Source organism: Phoca vitulina, unplaced genomic scaffold (genome assembly GCF_004348235.1).
Source record: "Phoca vitulina isolate PV1807 unplaced genomic scaffold, GSC_HSeal_1.0 scaffold58, whole genome shotgun sequence".
In the NCBI taxonomy this organism is placed as follows: Eukaryota; Metazoa; Chordata; class Mammalia; order Carnivora; family Phocidae; genus Phoca; species Phoca vitulina.
Window position 1 is genome coordinate 6902993 of NW_022589761.1, and position 22316 is coordinate 6925308.

Sequence of the window (22316 nt, forward strand, 5' to 3'; positions counted from 1 at the left end):
TTGACAGAGAGAGACACAGCGAGAGAGGGAACACAAGCAGGGGGAGTGGGAGAGGGAGAAGCAGGCTACCAACCGAGCAGGGAGTCCGATGCGGGGCTCAATCCCAGGACCCTGGGATCATGACCTGAGCCGAAGGCAGACGCTTAACAACTGAGCCACCCAGGCGCCCCAGTCCTTATGTATTTTTAAAAGCTTAGTATTTAGTGATTACTATGTACATATGAACATAAATATAAATATATACACATATATACACACACACGTGTAAGTCTTTTTGCCCTGCTATAACAGGATCACAGTACTCACAACTGTTATTACCTACATTCTTCATTCAGCAATATGTAGTAAATACATTTTCATCTTTCCAATTAAAGATCTGTATTATCATTTTTTAAGTGACAAGCTTTTTCACTCTGTGGGTGCTTTATAATTTATTTGATCTGTTTCCTACTGCAGGATAGTTAGGTTCCTTCCAGCTTTTTTCCATTTTGATTAATGTCTGTCAGCACATTTTTATATCTTGTGCACATATATGGAGTAGAATTAATCCCCACAGTAGAATTTCTGAGTCAGAAGATGTGCATGGTTTAAGTGCTGTCTGTACATACTTTTAAATTTACACAATCTGCAGGTTAGAATATTCATTTCCTTACAAACTTGCTAATATGGGCATCAATACTCTTAAAGAGTATTTAATGCCTTTGGGGGGGACGCCTGGGGGCTCAGTGAGTTAAGCATCTGCCTTCAGCTCAGGTCAAGATCCCGGAGTTCTAGGATCGAGTCCCGCATCGGGCTCCTTGCTCAGCGGGAAGCCTGCTTCTTCCTCTGCCTGCTGCTCCCCCTGCTTGTGCTCTCTTTCTCTCTCTGACAAATAATTAAATAAAATCTTGAAAAAAAAATGTCTTTGGGGGTTTCACGTGTTATTTCTGCTTTTTTAATGAGTTATGCATGCTCATGGAACAAGAGATTCTGGGTTTCAGAGACAAGAGAGTTGATTGAGAGCTGACTTTGGTTAGAAAAATAAGGATTCCAAATTTAGCTTTGCTACTTAACTGAATTTCTGCAAGTGGTTTTACTTTGTGAATATTCTGGTCCATCGCATAGGTAATTATATACTACATAGCAATCCTGAGGATCCACTTAATGTATACAAAATATCCATCGTATGAAAGTCTTTGATAAATAGGTATGTGTTGTCTACCTGTTGAGAGCATGTATCCACACCTTTTCAGCCTAGGTTGTAAGAAAGAGAATGGCAAATAAGTTATGCAGGAAAGCAGTGCGGTTGATTCTGATTGAAAAGAGTAATGAGCCCAGAAAATTCTGGAAGTTACTGTCCTGGCTGCAGGCTGGCAGGCCAGCGGGGTGCCAGTGCAGCAGTTTGACAGTTGTTAATGACTGCCAGGGTTGGTTCTAATGAATTTCTCTCTTTGTATCTGATGAATCCAAGCAGGCCTATGAGGCTTTGAAAGATATTCTTGTTTAGATGATGTGGCCCTTTATCAGCCCTGGAATTCCTTCTTAATTTTTTTTCTAAGACTTTACTTTTTTAAGTAATCTGTGCATGCAATGTGGGGCTCAAACTTAAAACCCAAAGATCAAGAGTTGCACGCTCTACTGACTAAGCCAGCCACGCGCCCCTAGCCCTGGAATTTCTGAGGAGGGATGTGATTTGTCCAGACTCCCTCATATTTCCGTGTGTGTGTGTGTGTGTGTGTGTGTGTTGGGAAGTCAAGGGAGGGGAAAGAACAAATGGACTCCAGCCATTTTGGGAGTTCTGAGGCCTATCTGATCTTATGGCCTCCTTTTCCTCCCCCAGCTCTGGCCTCTATGAACTCTGCTTCTCCAGAAAACTAAACCCCAAGGAGGACTGACCAGTTCTTGAATTTCTAAACCATGGCCCATGTAAGTTACTGTTTCTTTCTCCTTCTGAAAATACTTTCATGTTAATGTCCTATGAACATTTTTTTATCCTGAAACTTCCTATCAGAGCCTAGGAATCTTCTCCCAGTCCTCCAAATTCAGTGAGGGACGAGGCTATTTAGCACACCTATCCTATGAATCCTCTTTTCCCCAGTTATTATTCATGTATTTATTGAAAAAAATCATTCAGCATCTCCTATATGTGCTCGGTCTTCTGCTAAGGGCTGTAGTGGGGCAGAAATGAAATCACTTGAGGGAGATGTTTGACCATCTCTTGTGAGTTGATGAAAGAAGATGGGCCCATTTGACTACTCATGGGGAAACTGGGTGTTTCTGGATTTGAATTTTCCAAGTATGTAAGATAAGATTTGCTGTTGGTTGACCTCAGCCTCAATATATGGTGAAATCTCATGTTTTGTGAGACTTTTAGGACTGGGCAGAGATATTATTGGGTCTTGCATGCAGAGAGATCAAGGATCTTTTCTGGGAATCCCTGAGAGTTGTACACTAGGAATAGGGTTCCATTTGTAGTTGAACAGGATATGCTGGTCTAGAATGATAACTTTGTGAATCTGGATCACCAGTATCCAGAATCTACGTCCATATCCTCTAAGTCAGGAACAAGGAATGCATACAGTGAAAGACGGAAAATGATAACAAGTAGGAAGATTGTGCAGATACATAAGTAGTTGTGGACCTTCAGAACCCAGGAGTACCTTAAATATTTTGTATAGACCAAAATGGAAGAATGATTAAGTCTCATATATCCCTCACATAGACTATTATACAATTTTTTTAAAGTTCACTAAAGAATCTGTCATAAATGGAAAAATGCTTACAATATTATCTGATTCAATGATGAACTTGGAAGAAATTCTTTAACTATATTCAGATCCTTTTCTAACAAATATTGTAAGGAAACTTTTAAAAAATCTGTTCTTTAAGGGGAAAGGGTGGAAGAACTCACATTTCTTGAGAATTTATGAGGGAGACATACAACAGGCAGAGGCTTATCTAAAATATTTAATTGGAAAACTGATTTTTTTCTTTCCCAGACATGTTGGGATGATCAAGACACACCAGAGTATTCAAGTGACTGCACCTGTAGCAGCAGGATTCTTCAAGAGCACATAGGCATCCTGCTTCAGGCACACTCATCTCCTAACTCACTATGTTAAAGGCTTCTAGCCTAAGCCTTTACCTAAGCCTTTTGGTTTGCCATATGGTCCATGTCCTCCAGTATCTCTTCCAGCTTAAAAACAAATTTTCTTTAACCTCAAATGTATTATATGGTTTGTCATTGCAGGGGTCAGTGATGTTCAATGATGTGTCCATAGTCTTCTCTCAGGAGGAGTGGGAATACCTGGACTTGGAACAGAGGGACTTGTACAGAGATGTAATGTTGGAGAATTACAGCAACTTGGTCTCACTGGGTAAGGTTCTCTGCCTCTAGTAATTTAGACCTGTTCACTGTAATATCTGCTTTTTTCTTTGGAAATTTTAGGAATATCTTTCAAGAAACTAAATTTCTGCTCCCTTTTCTCAGTGAATGGTTTGAGCTTTCTTTGTTTGGAAGTGAATACCTCAGTTAAGCATATTCATCTTCCTCATCCTTAAGTGGCCTTCCGGCCTTCCTTAATGATGAAAAAGGGCTGGATTTGAATTGGCCTTACTTGTGTCATAGAAATCAGGTTTCACTTGGTGTATGAACTCAGAATTGCTATAGGTGTTTTATTTGTTGTTATACATGTAAGGAAAATAGCCAGACCCTATATCTCAGTTTTTAATCTATCAAAAGAACATATAATATCTGCAGTGATAAGTTGGATCAACAGGATTTATTTACAATTCAAGAGAACTCATTCCTTTTGTTAATAAACTTACTTTTACCTACTTTTATGATTGAAAGTTAAAAATCCAAGAACTTTGCACTTAACATTGTGTGAATATCCTAAGAAATAATAAATGCCTCCAGAAGCTTTTTGTTTTCCTCTCGGCAAAACAACAATGACAATAAATAATAGCTAATAAAATACATTCAACACTTGAACAAAATAGGGGTTAGGGACACCAAGCCTCTACACAGTCAAAAAGTTGCATGTAACTTTTGACTCCCCAAAAACTTAACTACTAATAGCTTACTGTTGATCAGAAGTTTTACTGATAATATAAACAGTTGATTAACATATTTTATATGTTATATGTATTATACTGTATTCTTATAATAAAGTAAGCTAGAGAAGAAAAAATGTCAAGAAAATCATAAAGAAGAGAAAATACTTTTACAGTACTATACTGTATCAAAAAAATCCACATATATGTGGATCTGTGCAGTTCAATCTCGCATAGTTCAAGGGTCAACTGTATATATAGTGCTGAGTACATATTCTAGGCAATGTTGAGATATGGATATATGTTAATATAACTGTCACAACAATTGTGTATGATAGGTGCTATTACTCATCTTACAACTGAGATGTGGCAGAGACAGGATTTAAACTCAGGCAGTCTGTGCTCTTAACCACTACTGCCTCTCAAGAAGGATTACTTGTATGAATATAAATCTATTTATTATGTAACCTTAATGTGAATATTTTTTATTTTATTGTTTTTTTAAGATTTTATTTATTTATTTGACAGAGGAAGACACAGCGAGAGAGGGAACACAAGCAGGGGGAGTGCGGGAGGGAGAAGCAGGCTTTCCCGCTGAGCAGGGAGCCCGATGTGGGGCTCGATCCCAGGACCCTGGGATCATGACCCGAGCCGAAGGCAGACGCCTAACCAACTGAGCCACCCAGGCGCCCCTAATGTGAATATTTTTTAACCATCTTGCCCTTCTTTGTTCTAAAGGCTTTATCAATTCCCATTTGACTTATAGTTAATTAAAAATTTAACCAAAACTGAATCGAAGTAATTTTGAATTTATTTTCTATTTCCATATCACCTCCTTCTAATCAGGATGCTTCATTTCTAAGCCAGACGTGATTTCCTTATTGGAGCAAGGAAAAGAGCCCTGGAAAGTTGTGAGGAAAGGAAGGAGGCGATATCCAGGTGAGTGAGAGCCATTTGAGCAGGGGGAGGCCATCACAGAGGAAACCACCCAATTAGTTAGGGAAGAGGCACACTCTACTGATGTTGTTTACAGAGTCCTCTTTAAAGGTCGAAGGCCTGGGGCACCTGGCTGTCTCAGCCAGTGGAGGTGCAAATCTTGATCTTGGTTATGTTTGTAAATTCAAGCCCCACATTGGATATAGAGATTATTTAAAGATAAAAACTTTTTTTTAAAGATTTTATCTATTTATTTGAGAGAGAGAGTAAGAGAGAGAGAGCACAAGTGGGGTGAGGGGCAGAGAGAGAAACAGACTCCCCGCTGAGCAGGGACCCCGAGGGGGGAGGGGGGCGGGGATCGATCCCAGGACTCCGGGATCATGACCTGAGCCAAAGGCAGACACTTAACTGACTGAGCTACCCAGGTGCCCTTAAAAATAAGATCTTAAAAAATTTTAAATATAAAGGTCCAAGGCCTGAAGAGAAAAGGTCTAAGACCTGAGGAGCAAATTAAGGTCTTAGTTAGGGATACTAATAGAACTATTTCTTTATCCCATTTACCACCCTTTTGTTGTTGTTGTTTCAAATTTTCCTCCCCTTTGAAGGGAGCATGGGTGGAGAGGTGCTCTCTTTGTTCCCTACTGACAACCACTCTCTATATATTTTTTGACTCAGCTGCTTTCTTTTGCATTTATAAATAGTAGATAAGTAGACTGACTGACTGACTTATCTACCTATCTCTAGGCTGGGCACAGTGCTAGACACTATCAATATAGCAGTAAACAGGGTGCCTGGGTGGCTCAGTCGTTAAGCGTCTGCCTTCGGCTCAGGTCATGATCCCAGGGTCCTGGGATCGAGCCCTGCATCGGGCTCCCTGCCCCGCGGGAAGCCTGCTTCTCCCTCTCCCACTCCCCCTGCTTGTGTTCCCTCTCTCGCTGTGTCTCTCTGTTCTTAAAAATATATATATATATAGTGGTAAACAAAACCAATAAAGTTTCTGTCCTCATGGAATTTACCTTGTAATAAGAGACACATAGTAACTGTAAATAAATAGAAAATATAATTTCAGCTAATAGAGTACTATGAAGTAAAGTAAAAAGAGTAAGGGAAGAGAAAATGGTGTGGGCTAAAAGGCTATTTTAGGTATGGTCTGAAAAACCTTTTTTGGGGAAATAAAAGACTATAAAGAAAAATATGCTTGACATTGTAATAATAAATGTTTTATCAGCAATCAAAGTTTCATATGAATTACTCTAGAAGATAGATCCTTAGATCACAGAATATCATTCTTTGCTTTTTTTCTGTGTGTGTGTGTGTGTGTGTATACCTATGTGTGTATATATATATATATACCTTCATATCAGGAAGAAACATGAGTTTAATAGAGTATGGGGAGAATGATCTCTTGGTTTAGCTTCCGCCTCTGTGCTGTTTTCATTTCTCTTTGAATGTCTTCTTAAAAAAAGATTCTAGGGGCACCTGGGTATCTTAGTCGGTTAAGCGTCTGACTCTTGATCTCAGCTCAGGTCTTGATTTCAGGGTGGTGGGTTCAAGCCCCACGTTGGGCTCCATGCTGGGCATGAAGCCTACTTAAAAAAAAATTCCTCAAAATTCTTTATATAGAGACATATGTTGTCATTTTGTATTTTGCTCTCTGTACATTCAGGTCTGACTGAGGAGACCCATTTTAGGCTAAGAGTTCTTGTTTTGTAACAAGGCCATTTCAGTGCCCACACTGTCTATAATGTTATATCTTCTTAGTCACTGTCTACCACAGGAAGGAAAGACACGCTTTTTATACCAATCCTAACTTATTTTCTTTTTCACATTTAGATAATTAAATGACATTTACCACTATTAATGCTGAAAAAAACAATGAAATGCAGAGGTTCCAGATGAATAAGATGATATCAGTTTAATCAGGAAATATTTAGCCAAAATGACAGCTGTTGACTCAAAGTTAGACATCTTAAACAAGATCATTTTTTTCTTTCATTTTCTTTTCTTCCTTTGTTTCTTTCTTCCTTTAAGTAACTTAGTGAAGTATATAACATGCATATAGAAAAGTAGACAAATGAGGGAAGACTTTTTTGAGGAGAGATATGAAGGCTCAAGCCATGAAGAGCTCAAGCTCTCTAGGGCAAGAGCCTTCTGAGCCAATAGAAAAGGCCTAAGGAGGAAGTTAGCTTTGCATGTTTGAGGAATAAAAAGAAGGCTCAGGTCGTGGTCTCAGGGTCTTGAGATCAAGACCGGCATCGCATTGCACTCCCTGTTCAGCAGGGAGTCTGCTTTTCTCCCTCAGCCCCTCTCCCAGCTCTGTCTCTCTCTCAAATAAATAGGGGCACGCTCAATCAGTTAAGCGTCTGCCTTCGGCTTGGGTCGTGGTCTTGGGGTCCTGGGATCCAGCCCCGCATCTGGGCTCCAGCCCCGCATCTGGGCTCCTTGCTGCTCTTCCCCTGCTTGTGCTCTCTCACTCTCAAATAAATAAATAAATAAATAAAATCTTAAAAAGAAATAAAAGAAATAAATCTTTAAAAAAATGTTGATTTATTTTCATAGATTTCCCCATATTGGGTCACTCTAAAATTCTTTGAATAAACAATACTGGGTCAATGTGGTGTTTTATTAGATGCTTAGAATTTTTATATCAGTTTTCAGAAAATTGGTATGTAGTTTTTATTAGTGACCTTTATTTAGTACAATATTACTTTATGAAAATAGCTCGGAAGTCCTCCTTTTTCTTAGTTCTCAGTCTAAATAGAATTTGGATGGCCTGTTCTTTAAAGCTTTTTTAGGAGAAGGAGATGGTAAGTCTGACCACATTCTCTATTTGCTCTTTGGAAATTAATGTTTATGCATTGTATCTCTTCTGTGGCCAGTTTTGGTAAATGTATTTTCCTAGAAAATTACTCATTTTAGCTATGTTTTAAAATTTATGGGCACAGTAATCTTTTTTTCAGCTATCCTCTGTATTCATGGTTATTTTCACTTTGTCACTTCTTGTGTGCTTTCTTGCTATTTTCCTTGTATTAACTAATGCTTTATCTGTTTTGCTGATTTGTTTTTTAAAAGAAAGTTTTTGTTTTATGTATTAGTTCTTCTTTTCTGTTTTCTAATTCTGCATTTATACCAATTAATTTCTTCTGCTTTGCTTCAGTTTACTTTATTCTTTTTCTGATTTCTTTGATTTTTAATTGATTTTTCTCTCATGTTTATCGCTGTGTTTAAGTTTTTAAATTTTCTTCTAAGCACTATGCTTATATTTTGTAGATACTAATTTAGTGTGGATTTTAAAATTATTATTACCATTGTTTTCTAAAAAACAAAAATACTGTTTGGAATTTATTTCCCTATTGATCTAAAAGTTATTTAATATAGACTTCTAAAATTTCAAGTGGATTTAGCTTTGGGTTTTTAAAATTTTATTATTTCCAGCTTTAGTAGAAAATGTCTAGGGCGCCTGGGTGGCTCAGTTGGTTAAGCGACTGCCAAGGTCATGATCCTGGACTCCAGGATCGAATCCCGCATCAGGCTCCCTGCTTAGCAGGGAGTCTGCTTCTCCCTCTGGCCCTCCCCCCTCTCATGCTCTCTCTCTCTCAAATAAATAAATAAAATCTCTAAAAAAAAAAAAATTTAAAAAAAAAAGAAACTGTCTATATTATTTCAACCTTTTTATACAGACCATATAATAATTGAAAACATCCTCCTTTTTCTCTCTCATACGTAACTCATTCAGCACTTAAATGTTTCTCTGGCTATTTCTCCTACTGGTTTACCATCTTCTCTCTAAATCCAACATGACCTTTGTTAGCAGATTCTTCACACTCAAGTGACTGCAAGACCCTTTGTCCCTATTAGTGAGTTCCTTACATATCGCATCTTTTTTTTTCCTTTTCTTTTTTGCTAAGGATTTCATAAGAACTTCAGTAAAGTATAAACATGTTTTCCTGTATGGAAAATCACTGGCACACATTTCTAGGAAATACAGGAACAGCCTTGCCTCTAAAGGAATGGAAAGGAGACCTGAGCAAAGAGATGAGGGAACAAAACCAGATGAGCATTTTAAAATGGATGAGTAATAGAATTCAAGAGAGATTAATGAATAGAACTCCTCAGTACTTTTATTGTGATGTGGAGACAAAAGAAAAAGTAGCTCACAGCTATATGAAGATAGATAGGAGGTTTAAGCAATGAAAGGGATATGTAAGAGTATATAACCACCATTTTCCATTTATATATTTAGCTGGACTAGCTTGGATGAATAAAGGGAATATTTAATCATTGTGTAATATGTGAGAGATTAAAGACAGAAATATATTCAGAATAAGTATATAACCTTAAGAAAAAAAAGAATGAGTATAGAACCATGGGAATTCCATGAGTGAAACTCATCTTGTGCTATGCATGTATTATTTATTTTTTTTTTAAAGATTTTATTTATTTATTTGAGAGAGAGCGAGCATGACCGGGGGGAGGGGCAGAGGGAGAAGGAGAAGCAGACTCCTCACTGAGCAGGGAGTCTAACATGGAGCTCGATCCCAGGACCCTGAGACCGTGACCTAGTCCAAAGGCAGGTGCTTAACCAACTGAGCCATCCAGGTGCCCCTGAATGTATTATTTAATGGAGAGTAAAGTAGAGATTGTTTCTGCCATTAAAGAAGTCTAGGGGTAAGGAAAGGAGAGCAACAAGTGGAAACATTTATAAATATATAATTTCAACACAGACATATGTTGCTATGCAATACATATATAAGAACATAGGTTTAGATACTGACAGTTGTCAGTCTTAAAGGAAGTGACTTTTAACCTAAGACCTCAGGATGAGGGGCACCTGGGTGGCTCAGTTGGTTAAGCGTCTGCCTTTGGCTCAGGTCAGGATCCCAGGGTCCTGGGATCAAGCCCCACATCGGGCTCCTTGCTCAGCGGGGAGCCTGCTTCTCCCTCTCCCTCTGCCTGCCGCTTCCCCTGGTTGTGCTCTCTGTCAAATAAATAAATAAAATCTTAAAAAAAAAAAACAACCTCAGGATGAGAAGTAGCCAGCAGTGCAAAGAACCCAGGCCGAAGATTTTGGGAGATAGAGCAGACTGAGATGATGTGTTACAGGTAAGCAGAGGCCTTTTAACCATAGCAAGTTTTATTTTAGTCTAAGAATAAAGAGAAATTATTGAAAAAAGTTAAGTATGAATTCTTAACCTTTCATCTCCATCAGAATTGTGTGAAGAATATTAAATACAGGACTGGCCAGGACTGTAGAATCTGATCCAGGTGGTTTGGGTGGTATCTAAACCTCAGTATTTAGGGGCACCTGGGTGGCTCAGTTGGTTGAACATCCAACTCTTGGTTCAACTAAGGTCATGTTCTCAGGGTCATGAGATCGAACCCCGGGTCAAGCTCTGTGCTCAGAGGGGAGTCTGCTTGGGATTCTCTCTCTCCCTCTCCCCCTGCTCGAGCATGTGTGTATGGGGGGTGTGTGTGTAGGTGTGTGTGTGTGGGTGTGCACGCACACGTATGTGCACGTGTGTGCTCTCTCAAATAAATACATCTTTAAAAAATAAACATCAATATTTAGAACAAGTTCTCTGTGATTCTACTCTACATCTCAGTTTGAGACCCACTGCCTTAAAATGTTTACTAATCACCAGTCTCACTTTCTTAACATGAACTTTCATTTTTCCTGGTGTTACCTTATGCTTTTTTTTTCAAACTGTATAACTGATATTTAGAATTTCACTGAGTATTACTTTAGTTGTCTTTTATTTCTACTGTAGAAATTTTACTTCTTTTAAAAAAAGGAAACCGTGTGTTTGCTCTCTTACTTTCTTTTAGATTTAGAGACCAGGTATGAGACCAAGAAGTTCTCTTCGGAAAATGACATTCATGAAATAAACTCACCCCAGTGGAAGATAATGGAAAGAATTAAAAACCATGGCCTTAAGGGCCTAATTTTAAAAAGTGATTGGGAGTCCAAAAGAAAATTTGAAGGACAGGAGGGATATTTCAGTCAAATGAAAACTGCATCTCAAAAAGTGCCCTCTTACCAAAAACGCACATCTCTAACTCCACACCAGAGACTTCATTTTGTGGAGAAACCCTATGAATGTAAAGAATGTGGGAAAACCTTTAGAGTACGCCAACAGCTTACTTTCCATCATAGAATTCATACTGGTGAGAAACCCTATGAATGCAAGGAATGCGGAATGGCCTTTAGACAGACTGCACATCTTACTCGACATCAGAGACTTCATTCTGGTGAAAAGCTCTATGAATGTAAGGAATGTGGAGAATCTTTCGTATGTGGCCCAGACCTCAGAGTACATCAGAAAATTCATATTGGTGAGAAGCCCTATGAATGTAAAGAATGTGGGAAGGCCTTCAGAGTGCGTGGACAACTTACTCTCCATCAGAGGATTCATACTGGTGAGAAACCCTATGTATGTACAGAATGTGGAAAGGCCTTTAGACAGTATGCACACCTTACTCGACATCAGAAGCTTAATATTGCTGACAAACTCTACGAATGTAAAGAATGTGGGAAGGCCTTTTTGTGTGGCTCTGGCCTTAGAGTACATCACAAACTTCATACTGGTGAGAAACCCTATGAATGTAAGGAATGTGGGAAGGCCTTTAGAGTGAGACAACAACTAACACTCCACCAGAGAATTCATACTGGTGAGAAACCCTATGAATGTAAGGAATGTGGAAAGACCTTTAGTCGTGGTTATCATCTTATTCTTCATCACAGAATTCACACTGGTGAGAAACCTTATGAATGTAAGGAATGTTGGAAGGCCTTTAGTCGTTACTCACAACTTATTTCACACCAAAGTATCCATATTGGTGTTAAACCCTATGACTGCAAGGAATGCGGGAAGGCTTTTAGATTACTCTCACAACTTACACAACATCAGAGTATTCATGTTGGTGAGAAACCCTATAAATGTAAGGAATGTGGGAAGGCCTTTAGATTGCGCCAAAAACTTACTCTACATCAGAGTATTCATACTGGTGAGAAACCTTTTGAATGTAAGGAATGTAGGAAGGCTTTTAGACTTAATTCATCCCTTATTCAACATCTGAGGATTCATTCTGGTGAGAAACCCTATGAATGTAAAGAATGTAAGAAGGCCTTTAGACAACATTCACACCTTACCCATCATCTGAAAATTCATAATGTAAAAATATAAGATAGTTTTTCAATCCTGTCTTGTAGAACACTCTATGACTGTAGTAATTAATCCCTTTTGCTTCCTTCATACAGGGAACTGACTTGGCATGAGAGGTTTTATATCATTAAAAGAATATGTTAACTTAATGTATTCCACCATCACTTAAACCTGATAAACTTCACATTTATTCTAAAAATTAATCCTATCAATGTAACAAATGTGGGAGACACATCATCTCTGTCCAGTCACTTTCCCACTTGTATTATGTTGATAAGATGCTTAACTGCTCTGTGCTATAATTTTTTCATTTGTAAAATGGTAATATAATACTGTGGCAGAATAAAGATTGCTGTAAATTCTTTGACATTTCTCTCCCACCGTCAAGAGCTGGAATCTACATCCCTTCCCCTTGAGGCTGGGCAGACTGTGACTGCTTTGACTAGTAGAAGTACTGCTGTGCCAGTTTCTGGACCCAGGCTTTACTGGTAGATTTTACTTCATTTCTTGGAATGCTCTCTTAAGCTTAGGCCCTGAATTTTGTTAAAAAGTCTGGCTGCTCTGCTGAAGAGACCACATGGAGAAGCCCTAAGACTACATAGAAAGGAAGAACCCTTCTTAGCCCAGTCTTCCACACATGCCTACCAAGACACCAGATATTTGAGTAAAATAATGTTGGATCCTCCAGACCAGCCAGCAGCTGAATGCCAGACTGACTTCAGTTGATGCCATATAAAATAGACGAATCTACCAACTGAGCCCCTGCCCAAATTCCTACCCCATAAGATCATGAGATATAATAAAATGATTGTTTTAAGCCACTAAATTTTGTTTTATTATTATCATTAATATTACTCCTTTGAAAAGTCATATGAAAGACTATGGGTACAACAAATAAAGAAATGCCTTCCACTAACACTCACCCTTATTGAACCTCAGATAACTTACTCTTTAAAATAGAAATTCTTTCACAATTTGTTCATAAAAAAGCAGATATTCTGGGGCACCTGGGTGGCTCAGTCAGTTAAGTGTCTGCCTTCGGCTCAGGTCGTGATCCCAGGGACCTGTGATGGAGTCCCGCATTGGGCTCCCTGCTCCATGGGGAGCCTGCTTCTCCCTCTGCCTCTCTCTCTGTCTCTCATGAATAAATAAAATCTTTAAAAAAAAAAAGCAGATATTCTATAATCTCCATTCTCTGGCCCCAGTCTAAATTTAATTTAAAATCAACAAAGAGTAATGTAAAAAGAAATTATTTGGAAATTAAAAATCACTTGTATTACAACTCTTGTGTTGATTTTTAAAAATACATTGTAGCCTTTTTATGATCATACTGTCCTATTTTTGGCCAGTGGGAATCCCCTCAAATTGGTTCCTATATCCTTTTGTCATGACCACTACAGCCTTTGATAGCTTCCTTTTTTCCCTGACCAAATGCACTGGTCAGGTGTGAAGTATATCAGGGCACTTATTGATAAGTAAAGGGGGAAAGTGGAGCATTTATTTTGTCTTTCCTTTACTACCTATATTTAAGACAACCAAAAGTTGAAGAACAGCTCTTTATTATTAGAGAAATCTAGCTAATAAAGGTCAAAGGAATGACAATTTAAAAAATCACTTTCTACGAAATAATGGATCTTGGTGGTGATATTGATGGATGCAAAGATCATTAGGTAAAAAAGATTGATAGTAAGCTTTTAATGGAGCAGAATGACAGAACCCACTAATCTACATTAACATCTCAATTACATCAGCCAGACCGTGTGCATCTTGATGTTATGCAATGGCTAAGTGTAGCATCATTTGTTAAGTGTTCTTGCCCCAAATGTTGACCCAGATGTATAACTTAGTCTCTAAATCTAATTACCAGGTTATAGGAAACTTGGGGAATAAAGGAACAAATTAATGACACAAGGAAGCAAACAACCAAACACAGAATGTACAAAATTTCACAGAATAAATGGTCTTTTAACTAATATATGTTAAGACAAAATAAAAACAATGTTGCAAATTAAAAGACTTAAGAGACCTATCAATTAAATGCAGGGTATGGAGTATTTTGGGATCCTTGTGTTAAAATGTACCCAGGATTTACTCTAATCAAATATGGTAGGATATGCAGACATGGAAATGACTGTCATGAAGGAAGAAGTTTATACTCAAAGATCTCTAAAAACAGGAGGTGCAGCACGCCTGCAGAGCCACATGGGAAAGTACCCAGTTCTGTTGGGCGCAGAAAGTGGGAGAGGGCAGAGTGTGGCACAGAGCCTTTACTGAAGTTTTCCCCAGGAATGGGTGACATTGGTAAGTACACTGAGAAAGTCTGGGATTGGATAGTTTTAATAATTTTGGCAGGCTGAGTTATAGAGATGGTCCCTAGTTGTCTGGTTACCCAGCCCTGGGGTGATTTGGGCAGGAGGAATATTGGCTTGGTTTGTGAGAGTTTGATAAAGGAAACACTTGGGGAATTTGGATTGGTTGGTTTGTAAATCAAAGGCATGATCTCAGAAGAGTTGTTTGGGGCACCTGGGTGGATCAGTCAGTTAAGCATCTGGCTCTTGATTTTGGCTCAGGTCATGATCTCAGGGTTGTGAAATTGAGCCCCTTGTCTGGCTCTGCACTGGGCACGGAGCCTGCTTAAGATTCTCTCCCTCTCCCTCTATCCCCCCTCCCCCTGTCCCCACCTCCCCTCCCTTAAAAAAAAAAAATTGTTTGTTGTCTAGGAATTTGCTACCCCTGGGAAGGGTAGTCTCTCCAGGATCAAGTCCCCAAATGCCAGAGCATAAGCTTACAGAAATAAAATATAGTCAATACAATCCTGATTTAGACAAATGAAAAAAATTTTTAGGTTGTCGTGAAAACATAAACCTAGAATAGATATTACATTATATTAAGCAATTGTTCATTTTTAGGCATGATGATGGCATGGGTGTGGGGGTGCAGATGTGGGTATAAGTCCTTATACATTAGAGATCCATACTGAAGTATTCAAGGGTGAAATTACATCATGTCTATGATTTGCTTTAAAATACTTAAGAAAAGGGGCGCCTGGGTGGCTCAGTCATTGGGCGTCTGCCTTCAGCTCAGGTCATGATCCCAGGGTCCTGGGATCGAGTCCCGCGTCGGGCTCCCTGCTCAGCAGGAAGCCTGCTTCTCCCTCTCCCACTCCCCCTGCTTGTGTTCCTGCTCTCGCTCTCTCTCTCTGTCAAATAAATAAAATCTTTAAAAAAATAAAATAAAATACTTCAGAAAAAAAGGTGGGATGGAGGAACAGATGAAACAAGATTGGCAAATATTGCTGGATAAGTGTTGAAGCTGGATAATGGGTACATAGAGTTCACTGTGCTATTCTTACTACCTTTGCATGTATTTGAAAATTTCCACAATAAAGCTTAAGTAGAAATCAAATCTGAAATTTTAGACCACTTAGTGATAAATGATAATGGGATGCCTACAAGTTAAAATTTGTGGGAAATCACCAAAGGTCTACCTGTTAGGAAATTAATAACCGGGGTGCCTGGGAGGCTCAGTCAGTTAAGCGTCTGCCTTGGGCTCAGGGTCCTGGGATAGAGCCTCAAATCAGGCTCCCTGCTCAGCAGGGTGTCTGCTTCCCCCTCTGCTCCCCCCACCCCCGCTCATGCTTGCATTTGCTTGTTCTCTCTGAAATAAAATCTTAAAAGAGAAATGACCTTAATGCATTCAGAAAACTTGATTGAGGAATTACTGTTTGTCTTGTTTATCACTCTGTCCTCACACTTACAGTGCCCGTTGTGTAACAGGCAGTTGATTTTAAAAATTGGGGGAAAAAAACCACATTAGCTTGAGCCAGAAAATAATTTTTTTAGTAAATTTTTTAAAAAACTAAGCTAAATACCAGGAAGCAATTCATACAATAAAAGTAGAAATTAATGAAATAGTTAATAAAACAGAGTTTATCCAAGGATGTTCTCTTTGAAAAGGCCGTTAGTATAGAACTGGCAGTTATGAAGGAAAAAAAGACACACAGCTTTTTATGTGAGAAAGGTGACATAGCCACATATCAAAGAGAATTAAAAATTTTAAAGTTATATGTATTACTATATACATATATTTCAATATGTATAAAAATACAGAGAATGAATTATCTAGAGAAACCTAAATCATCAAAGTTGACTCAAGATACTAAACAAAACCTGAACAGATCTATAAGCAAAGGAAAATATTGTGGTTATGATTTTTTATAGTTTTGCAGGCACTAAAAAGTTTTAAAGAATAGATAGCCTCTAACAAAATTTTTTTAAAAGATTTTATTTACTTGAGAGAGAGAGAGAACACAAACGTGGGTGAAGGGCAGAGGGAGAGGGAGAAGCAGACCCCCACTGAGCAGGGAGCCTGATGGGGGGCTCCACCCAAGGACCCCAGGATCATAACCTGAACTGAAGGCAGATGCTTAACCAACTGAGCCACTCAGGCGTACCACCTCTAACAAAATTTTGCTAGATCATTCTATAAGGTAAACATCCCAATAATAAAAGTAAATGAGGATAGCCTTTAGAAAGCAAAATCTGGACCAGTATCACTTAAAATACACACAAACATTCCAAATAAAGTTCAATAATTGAACTCAACAGTCTACTAAAACAATTATAAAACATACAACAATATACCAGGAATACCCAGGGACCTGATTTGTTGTGATTTAATTAGGTATCAGATTTTAGCTTGAGCAATGTAACCATGTTGGAAAAAATTCACTTCAATAATTATTGATTATTCACCTCAAAGTTATTCACCTCAATATGTTTTAGGTTTTTTTTCTTATTCTCATTTATCTTAGCTTCATCAGCTTTAAAAAAGGAGTGAACAACAACAGATATGAGAAGTTGGCATTCAACAAAAAATTATTACCTTCAGGGAGCCTGGGTGGCTCAGTCGGTTAAGTCATTGCCTTCGGCTCTGGTCATGATCCCAGGGTCCTGGGATCGAGTCCCATATCGGGCTCTTTGTTCAGCAGGAGCCTGCTTTTCCCTCTCCCTCTGCCTGCTGCTCCCCCTGCTTGTGCTCTCTCTGTCAAATAAATAAATAAAATCTTTTAAAAAAATTATTACCTTCCACAAAATAAAAATGAATATTATTACAAACCTCTGTTATGTCACTTTAGTCATACATTAAGACTTGTACTTCCAAATCCATTTTGCTCAGATTGGGCAGGTGTCATTGAATAATCATTCGTCTAGAATAATAGACCCATTCATGATTTCAAATTTTAAATTTGTAAACAGTACATACAATGTTTATATAAAAATGTAACACACAAAAAAGTAAGTAGTATAACAAAATTAGTTTTCACTAATCAGTCAGTATGTTTCTCCTGCCTGGTATCATTTTCATGTGAACAGAGGTCTTCTGGAGACAGTACATTAACTCAAAATTTCTGGAAGTTATGTTCCACAAGACATTAGTACTTTAAGATTTTTTTTTTTACGCAATCTCCACAACCACTGTAGGGCTCGAACTCACAACCCTGAGATCAAGAGTCACATGCTCTACCAACTGAACCAGGCAGGTGCCCCAAAACACTAATACTTTAATGAAAATGGAAGAAAATAATTTTGTGGTCAAACAAGCATGGGAGCTCTGTATACTATATTTCTGGCAGGGAAAATTCACATCAAGTGCCTAACAAGAGACTATCAAAAAAATGTTTCATTTTATCTAATCCACTGTATCTCAGACTTTATAGAACTCCCTGTGCTCTTCTGTACTTTACTGTAGAGAACTCTACTGTAGAGAACCTACTGCAGATGTGATTCTACTTTGGAAGATACTGCCATAACCAGAAGGAGTGGCTTTAAGGATGGAAATGTCAGCATTATGACAGGTGTATGGTTATCTGTATGGCAAGGAAAGCAATTTAAATTATGTTATCCAGGGGCGCCTGGGTGGCTCAGTCTTTAAGTGTCTGCCTTTGGCTCAGGTCATGATCCCAGTGTCCTGGGATCGAGCCCCGCGCCAGGCTCACTGCTCGGCGGGAAGCCTGCTTCTCCCTCTCCCACTGCCCCTGCTTGTGTTCCCTCTCTCGCTGTCTCTCTCTCTCTCTGTCAAAAAATAAATAAAATCTTAAAAAATAAATAAATAAATTATGTTATCCAGTCAGCTGCTTGCTTTTTCTTTAATTTAAAATGATGCTTTTCAGGGCGCCTGAGTGGCTCAGTTGGTTAAGCGGCTGCCTTTGGCTCAGGTCATGAACCCAGGACCCCGGAATTGAGCCCCACATCGGGTTCTTTGCTCAGCGGGGAGCCTGCTTCTCCCTCTCCATCTGCCTGCCACTCCCCCTGCTTGTGCTTGCTCTCTCCTCTCTGTGTCAAATAAGTAAAATCTTAATAAATAAATAAATAATAAAATGGAGCATTTCAATAGAATAGAAACCCCCAGCCCTTAATTCTTTATTAGACTATATATAATTTCTTGCTGCAAAATATTGCATATCTGTGTTCCTTGCTATCCATAAACAAGAGTTTCTCTGAGGTATTTATCAAAAAGTGGGATTGCTCAGTCACAGATTATATTCATTTTCAACCTCATTAGATAATTGTTGTAGAAGTGGAGAATGTCATTGTGGCACCAATTTCCAACCCCTTCAACCAATAAAGTATTATTTCCTTATATTCCCACTTCTGGTATGTGCTTTATAGTGAGTTGAGTATCTTTGCACATCTGTTTATTGCTAAACACTATAATTTACCAATTCATGTCTTTGCCCATGTTCCTTTTTATTAAAAACTTTCATATGAGAATTGTGGGATTCTAGATAATAATCCTTTACCGAGTATTATAAATGATGGACTTAGCTTCCCCAGATTGTGGCTTACAGCTGTATTTATGGTGATACTGTCATATTAAAATAAAAAAAATTTTTTAATGGAGGCAATCATACCTTTCATTATTATCTAATAATCTTTTTAGTTTTTTACTAGACCCTTGGTTTTCTAGGCACTCAGTTATGTCACCTGTATATGGATATAATTGTTTTTTTCTGAATATTTATAGTGATTATTTTATTAATCATCTAATAGAAAGAATCTCCGGAATAAGATTTAGGATTAGTGGTGATAGCAGGCATCTAGTTGTTTTCACCTATTTAATGGAAACCACTTAATGTAATGTTTGTTCTAGGTTTGAGGTAAATAGACTTTGTTGTGGCTCAATTGTTTCCTTTAGTCCCTAACTAACTTTTTTATTAGAAATGCCTGCTGAGGGGCGCCTGGGTGGCTCAGTTGGTTAAGCGACTGCCTTCGGCTCAAGTCATGATCTCAGGGTCCTGGGATCGAGCCCTACATCGGGCTCCCTGCTCGGCGGGAAGCCTGCTTCTCCCTCTCCCACTCCCCCTGCTTGTGTTCCCTCTCTCGCTGTCTCTCTCTCTGTCAAATAAATAAATAAAATCTTTAAAAAAAAAAAAAAAGAAATGCCTGCTGAATATTATCAGATGCTACTTCACATCGATATAATGTTTTTCTCCTTCAATTTGTTAGTGTGATAAATAGTACTTTGGTCATTAAGGCATTATGGTATTAGTACAAGAATGAACAAGTAGACAATGGAACAAAATAAACAGCCCTGAAATAGACTTACATATACGTGGTCATTTGATTTATGACAAAGGTTACTCTGCAATATGGTTACAACATAGCAATCTTTTCAATAAATAGCACTGGGTCAGTTGTATATCCATATTGATAAAAAATTAATCTTGGCTCTTACCTCACACTACACACATATAAATTCCAGATGCATTAGTAATCTACTTATAAAAAGTAAAGCAAAGGCTTTAGAAGAAAACACAGAATATCTTTCTAGGCTTGAGATAGCAAAGGTTTCTTTTTTTTTTTTTTGAGAGTTATTTTTTACTTTTTAAGATTTTATTTATTTTGACGGAGAGACAGAGAGACAGCAAGAGAGGGAACACAAGCAGGGGGAGTGGGAGAAGAAGAAGGAGGCTTCCTGCTGAGCAGGCAGCCCAATGTGGGGCTCAATCCCAAGACCCTGGGATCATGACCTGAGCCGAAGGCAGACGCTTAATGACTGAGCCACCCAGACGCCCCAGATAGCAAAGATTTCTTAAACAGAACAAAAAAGGAACTAACCATTTGGAGAAAAATTGTAAATTTTACTATACTGTTTTTTTATTTTTATTTTTTTAGAGAGGGAGAGAGAGCACATGCACACATGAGTGGGGGGGGGGGAGAGAGGGAATGAGAGAATCTTAAGCAGGCTCCACACCAAACGTGGAGTCCAATGCAGGGCTTGATCTCACAACTCTGAGATCATGACCTGAGCCGAAATCAAGATTTGGACGCTTAACCAACTGAGCCACCCAGGCGCCCCTAAATTTTACTGTATTAAATTTAAGAATCTATTTTCATCAAAAGACACCATTAAGAAAGTGAAAAGAAGCCACAGAGAGACTATATTTTATATTATATATAAATATAATACAATATATGTTAATATAAAATATATATAACATGTATATAAACAAAAATGTAAATTAATGTATTAGATATATTATAATATATATTATATATATTAAATAAATATATGTATATTTGACCAAAGAGTCAACCAGAATATATAAAGAACCCCTACAGATCAATAAATGACAGACAACCAAATAGGAAATGGGAAAGAAACTCAAACACTTCAAAAAAATGATATCCAAATGGCCAAAAAAGATAACCAAATTTGTTCAAGTTCATTATTAAGAAAATGCAAAAATTAAAACCAGAATGTGATGAGTATGCACCCACCAGAATAGCTAATGAAAAAAATGTGTACAAAGTGCTTGTGTTTAATGCATCCCTACAGTGTGCCATGGAATGCTCTAGCCTTTGACAATATGTTAGTGAATATTGAAGACAAGATCCCCAATCTCCAAGAAAATCTGGGAAACAGACAATCAGTGTGTCCCTAATTAAGAAAAGTTCAGATTCTGATAAGGGTCATGAAAAGATACTGGGAAGGAGAATTACCACAGGGGGACAATTCAGTCGGTCTTTTCATCTGAAGTATATATAGTGGGAGCAGTACAGGTTTTATGCAAGAATAGCCAGGTTAACACTGAAAAAGAAAAGCTACAAAGGGGTCCTAGTCCTACCAGATATTTAAAAATACTAAAAAGTCCCTATAATCAAAATGATGTGGTACTCATGCATGAACCGATCAGTGGAATAGAACAGAAAGTCTATAAATAGACCCAAAAATATAGGAAATTTTAGTCCATGAAGGGGTGGGGAAGTGACACTTCTCCAATATACCTTTCTGGATATTTTTTACTTTGGGGACCATGTTAATATTTTAGATATTTAGACAAATAAAGACCCTAAGTTGGAATATAAGCAGGAAAAGGTATTTCCCCACACTACAAGGGAAAAAACCAAGCAACTTTTTTTAAAGTAAGCTCTATACCCAACATAGGTCTACACAATTTCAAAATTGTGACCCCAAATTCAATAGTCACACGCTGTACTGACTGAGCCAGCTAGGTGCCCCTAACCTAAGCAACATTTGAAAGACAATTTGACCATACTCCCTCAAGCCAAAAGCAGGAAAAAAATAAACAAATAATTAGCTAGCTAGTAGAACTGATTTACACAGTGATATAGATCAGCAATTCCTGGGAGTTGAAACTGCAGTTAGGTTAGGCATTAAGTCTTGGTCTGCTGACATGGGTTTTAGCACAAATGACTCCATTTTTGGTCTGCTGTCTCCTTTTTGACAGGTTATAAGGCACTAAGAAGAACAGAGCAACTCCTGTTCTATTCCTGCCAGATGGCATAATCAGAATCTAATCATAAGGAAATCACAGAAAAATGCAAATTCAGCAATATTGTACAGAACAACTGGCCTTTTCTGTTCAAGAAAGTCAAGATCAAGAAAGACAAAGTTTGAGGAATTGTTTCAGATGAAAGGAGACTAAAGAGACAGGACAATTAAATGTAATGGATGACCCTGGACCAGAAAAAAATTTCTATAAAAGCTTTATTGGAACAATTGTGAAATATGAATAAGGTTTATAGATCGAACAAAAGTATTATATCAGTCTAATTTTCCAATTTTGATCATTGTCCTGCGATTACAAAAGAGAATGTATATATTGAAACATTTAGGGGTAAAGGAGCCTATGTATGCAACTGACTTTTCCAAATA

General features: G+C 38.1%; 1 protein-coding gene across 1 annotated transcript in view; it reads left to right on the plus strand.

Moving 5' to 3' along the window:
* Window positions 1-22316, plus strand: part of LOC116623212 (zinc finger protein 808-like) — a 100935-nt gene that overhangs the window by 43437 nt on the left and 35182 nt on the right. The window contains exons 6-9 of the mRNA XM_032390152.1: window positions 1896-1905; window positions 3230-3356; window positions 4882-4974; window positions 10798-12152. Coding sequence (XP_032246043.1) covers window positions 1896-1905; window positions 3230-3356; window positions 4882-4974; window positions 10798-12152 — 1585 coding nt within the window. The remainder of the gene's footprint in view (window positions 1-1895; window positions 1906-3229; window positions 3357-4881; window positions 4975-10797; window positions 12153-22316) is intronic.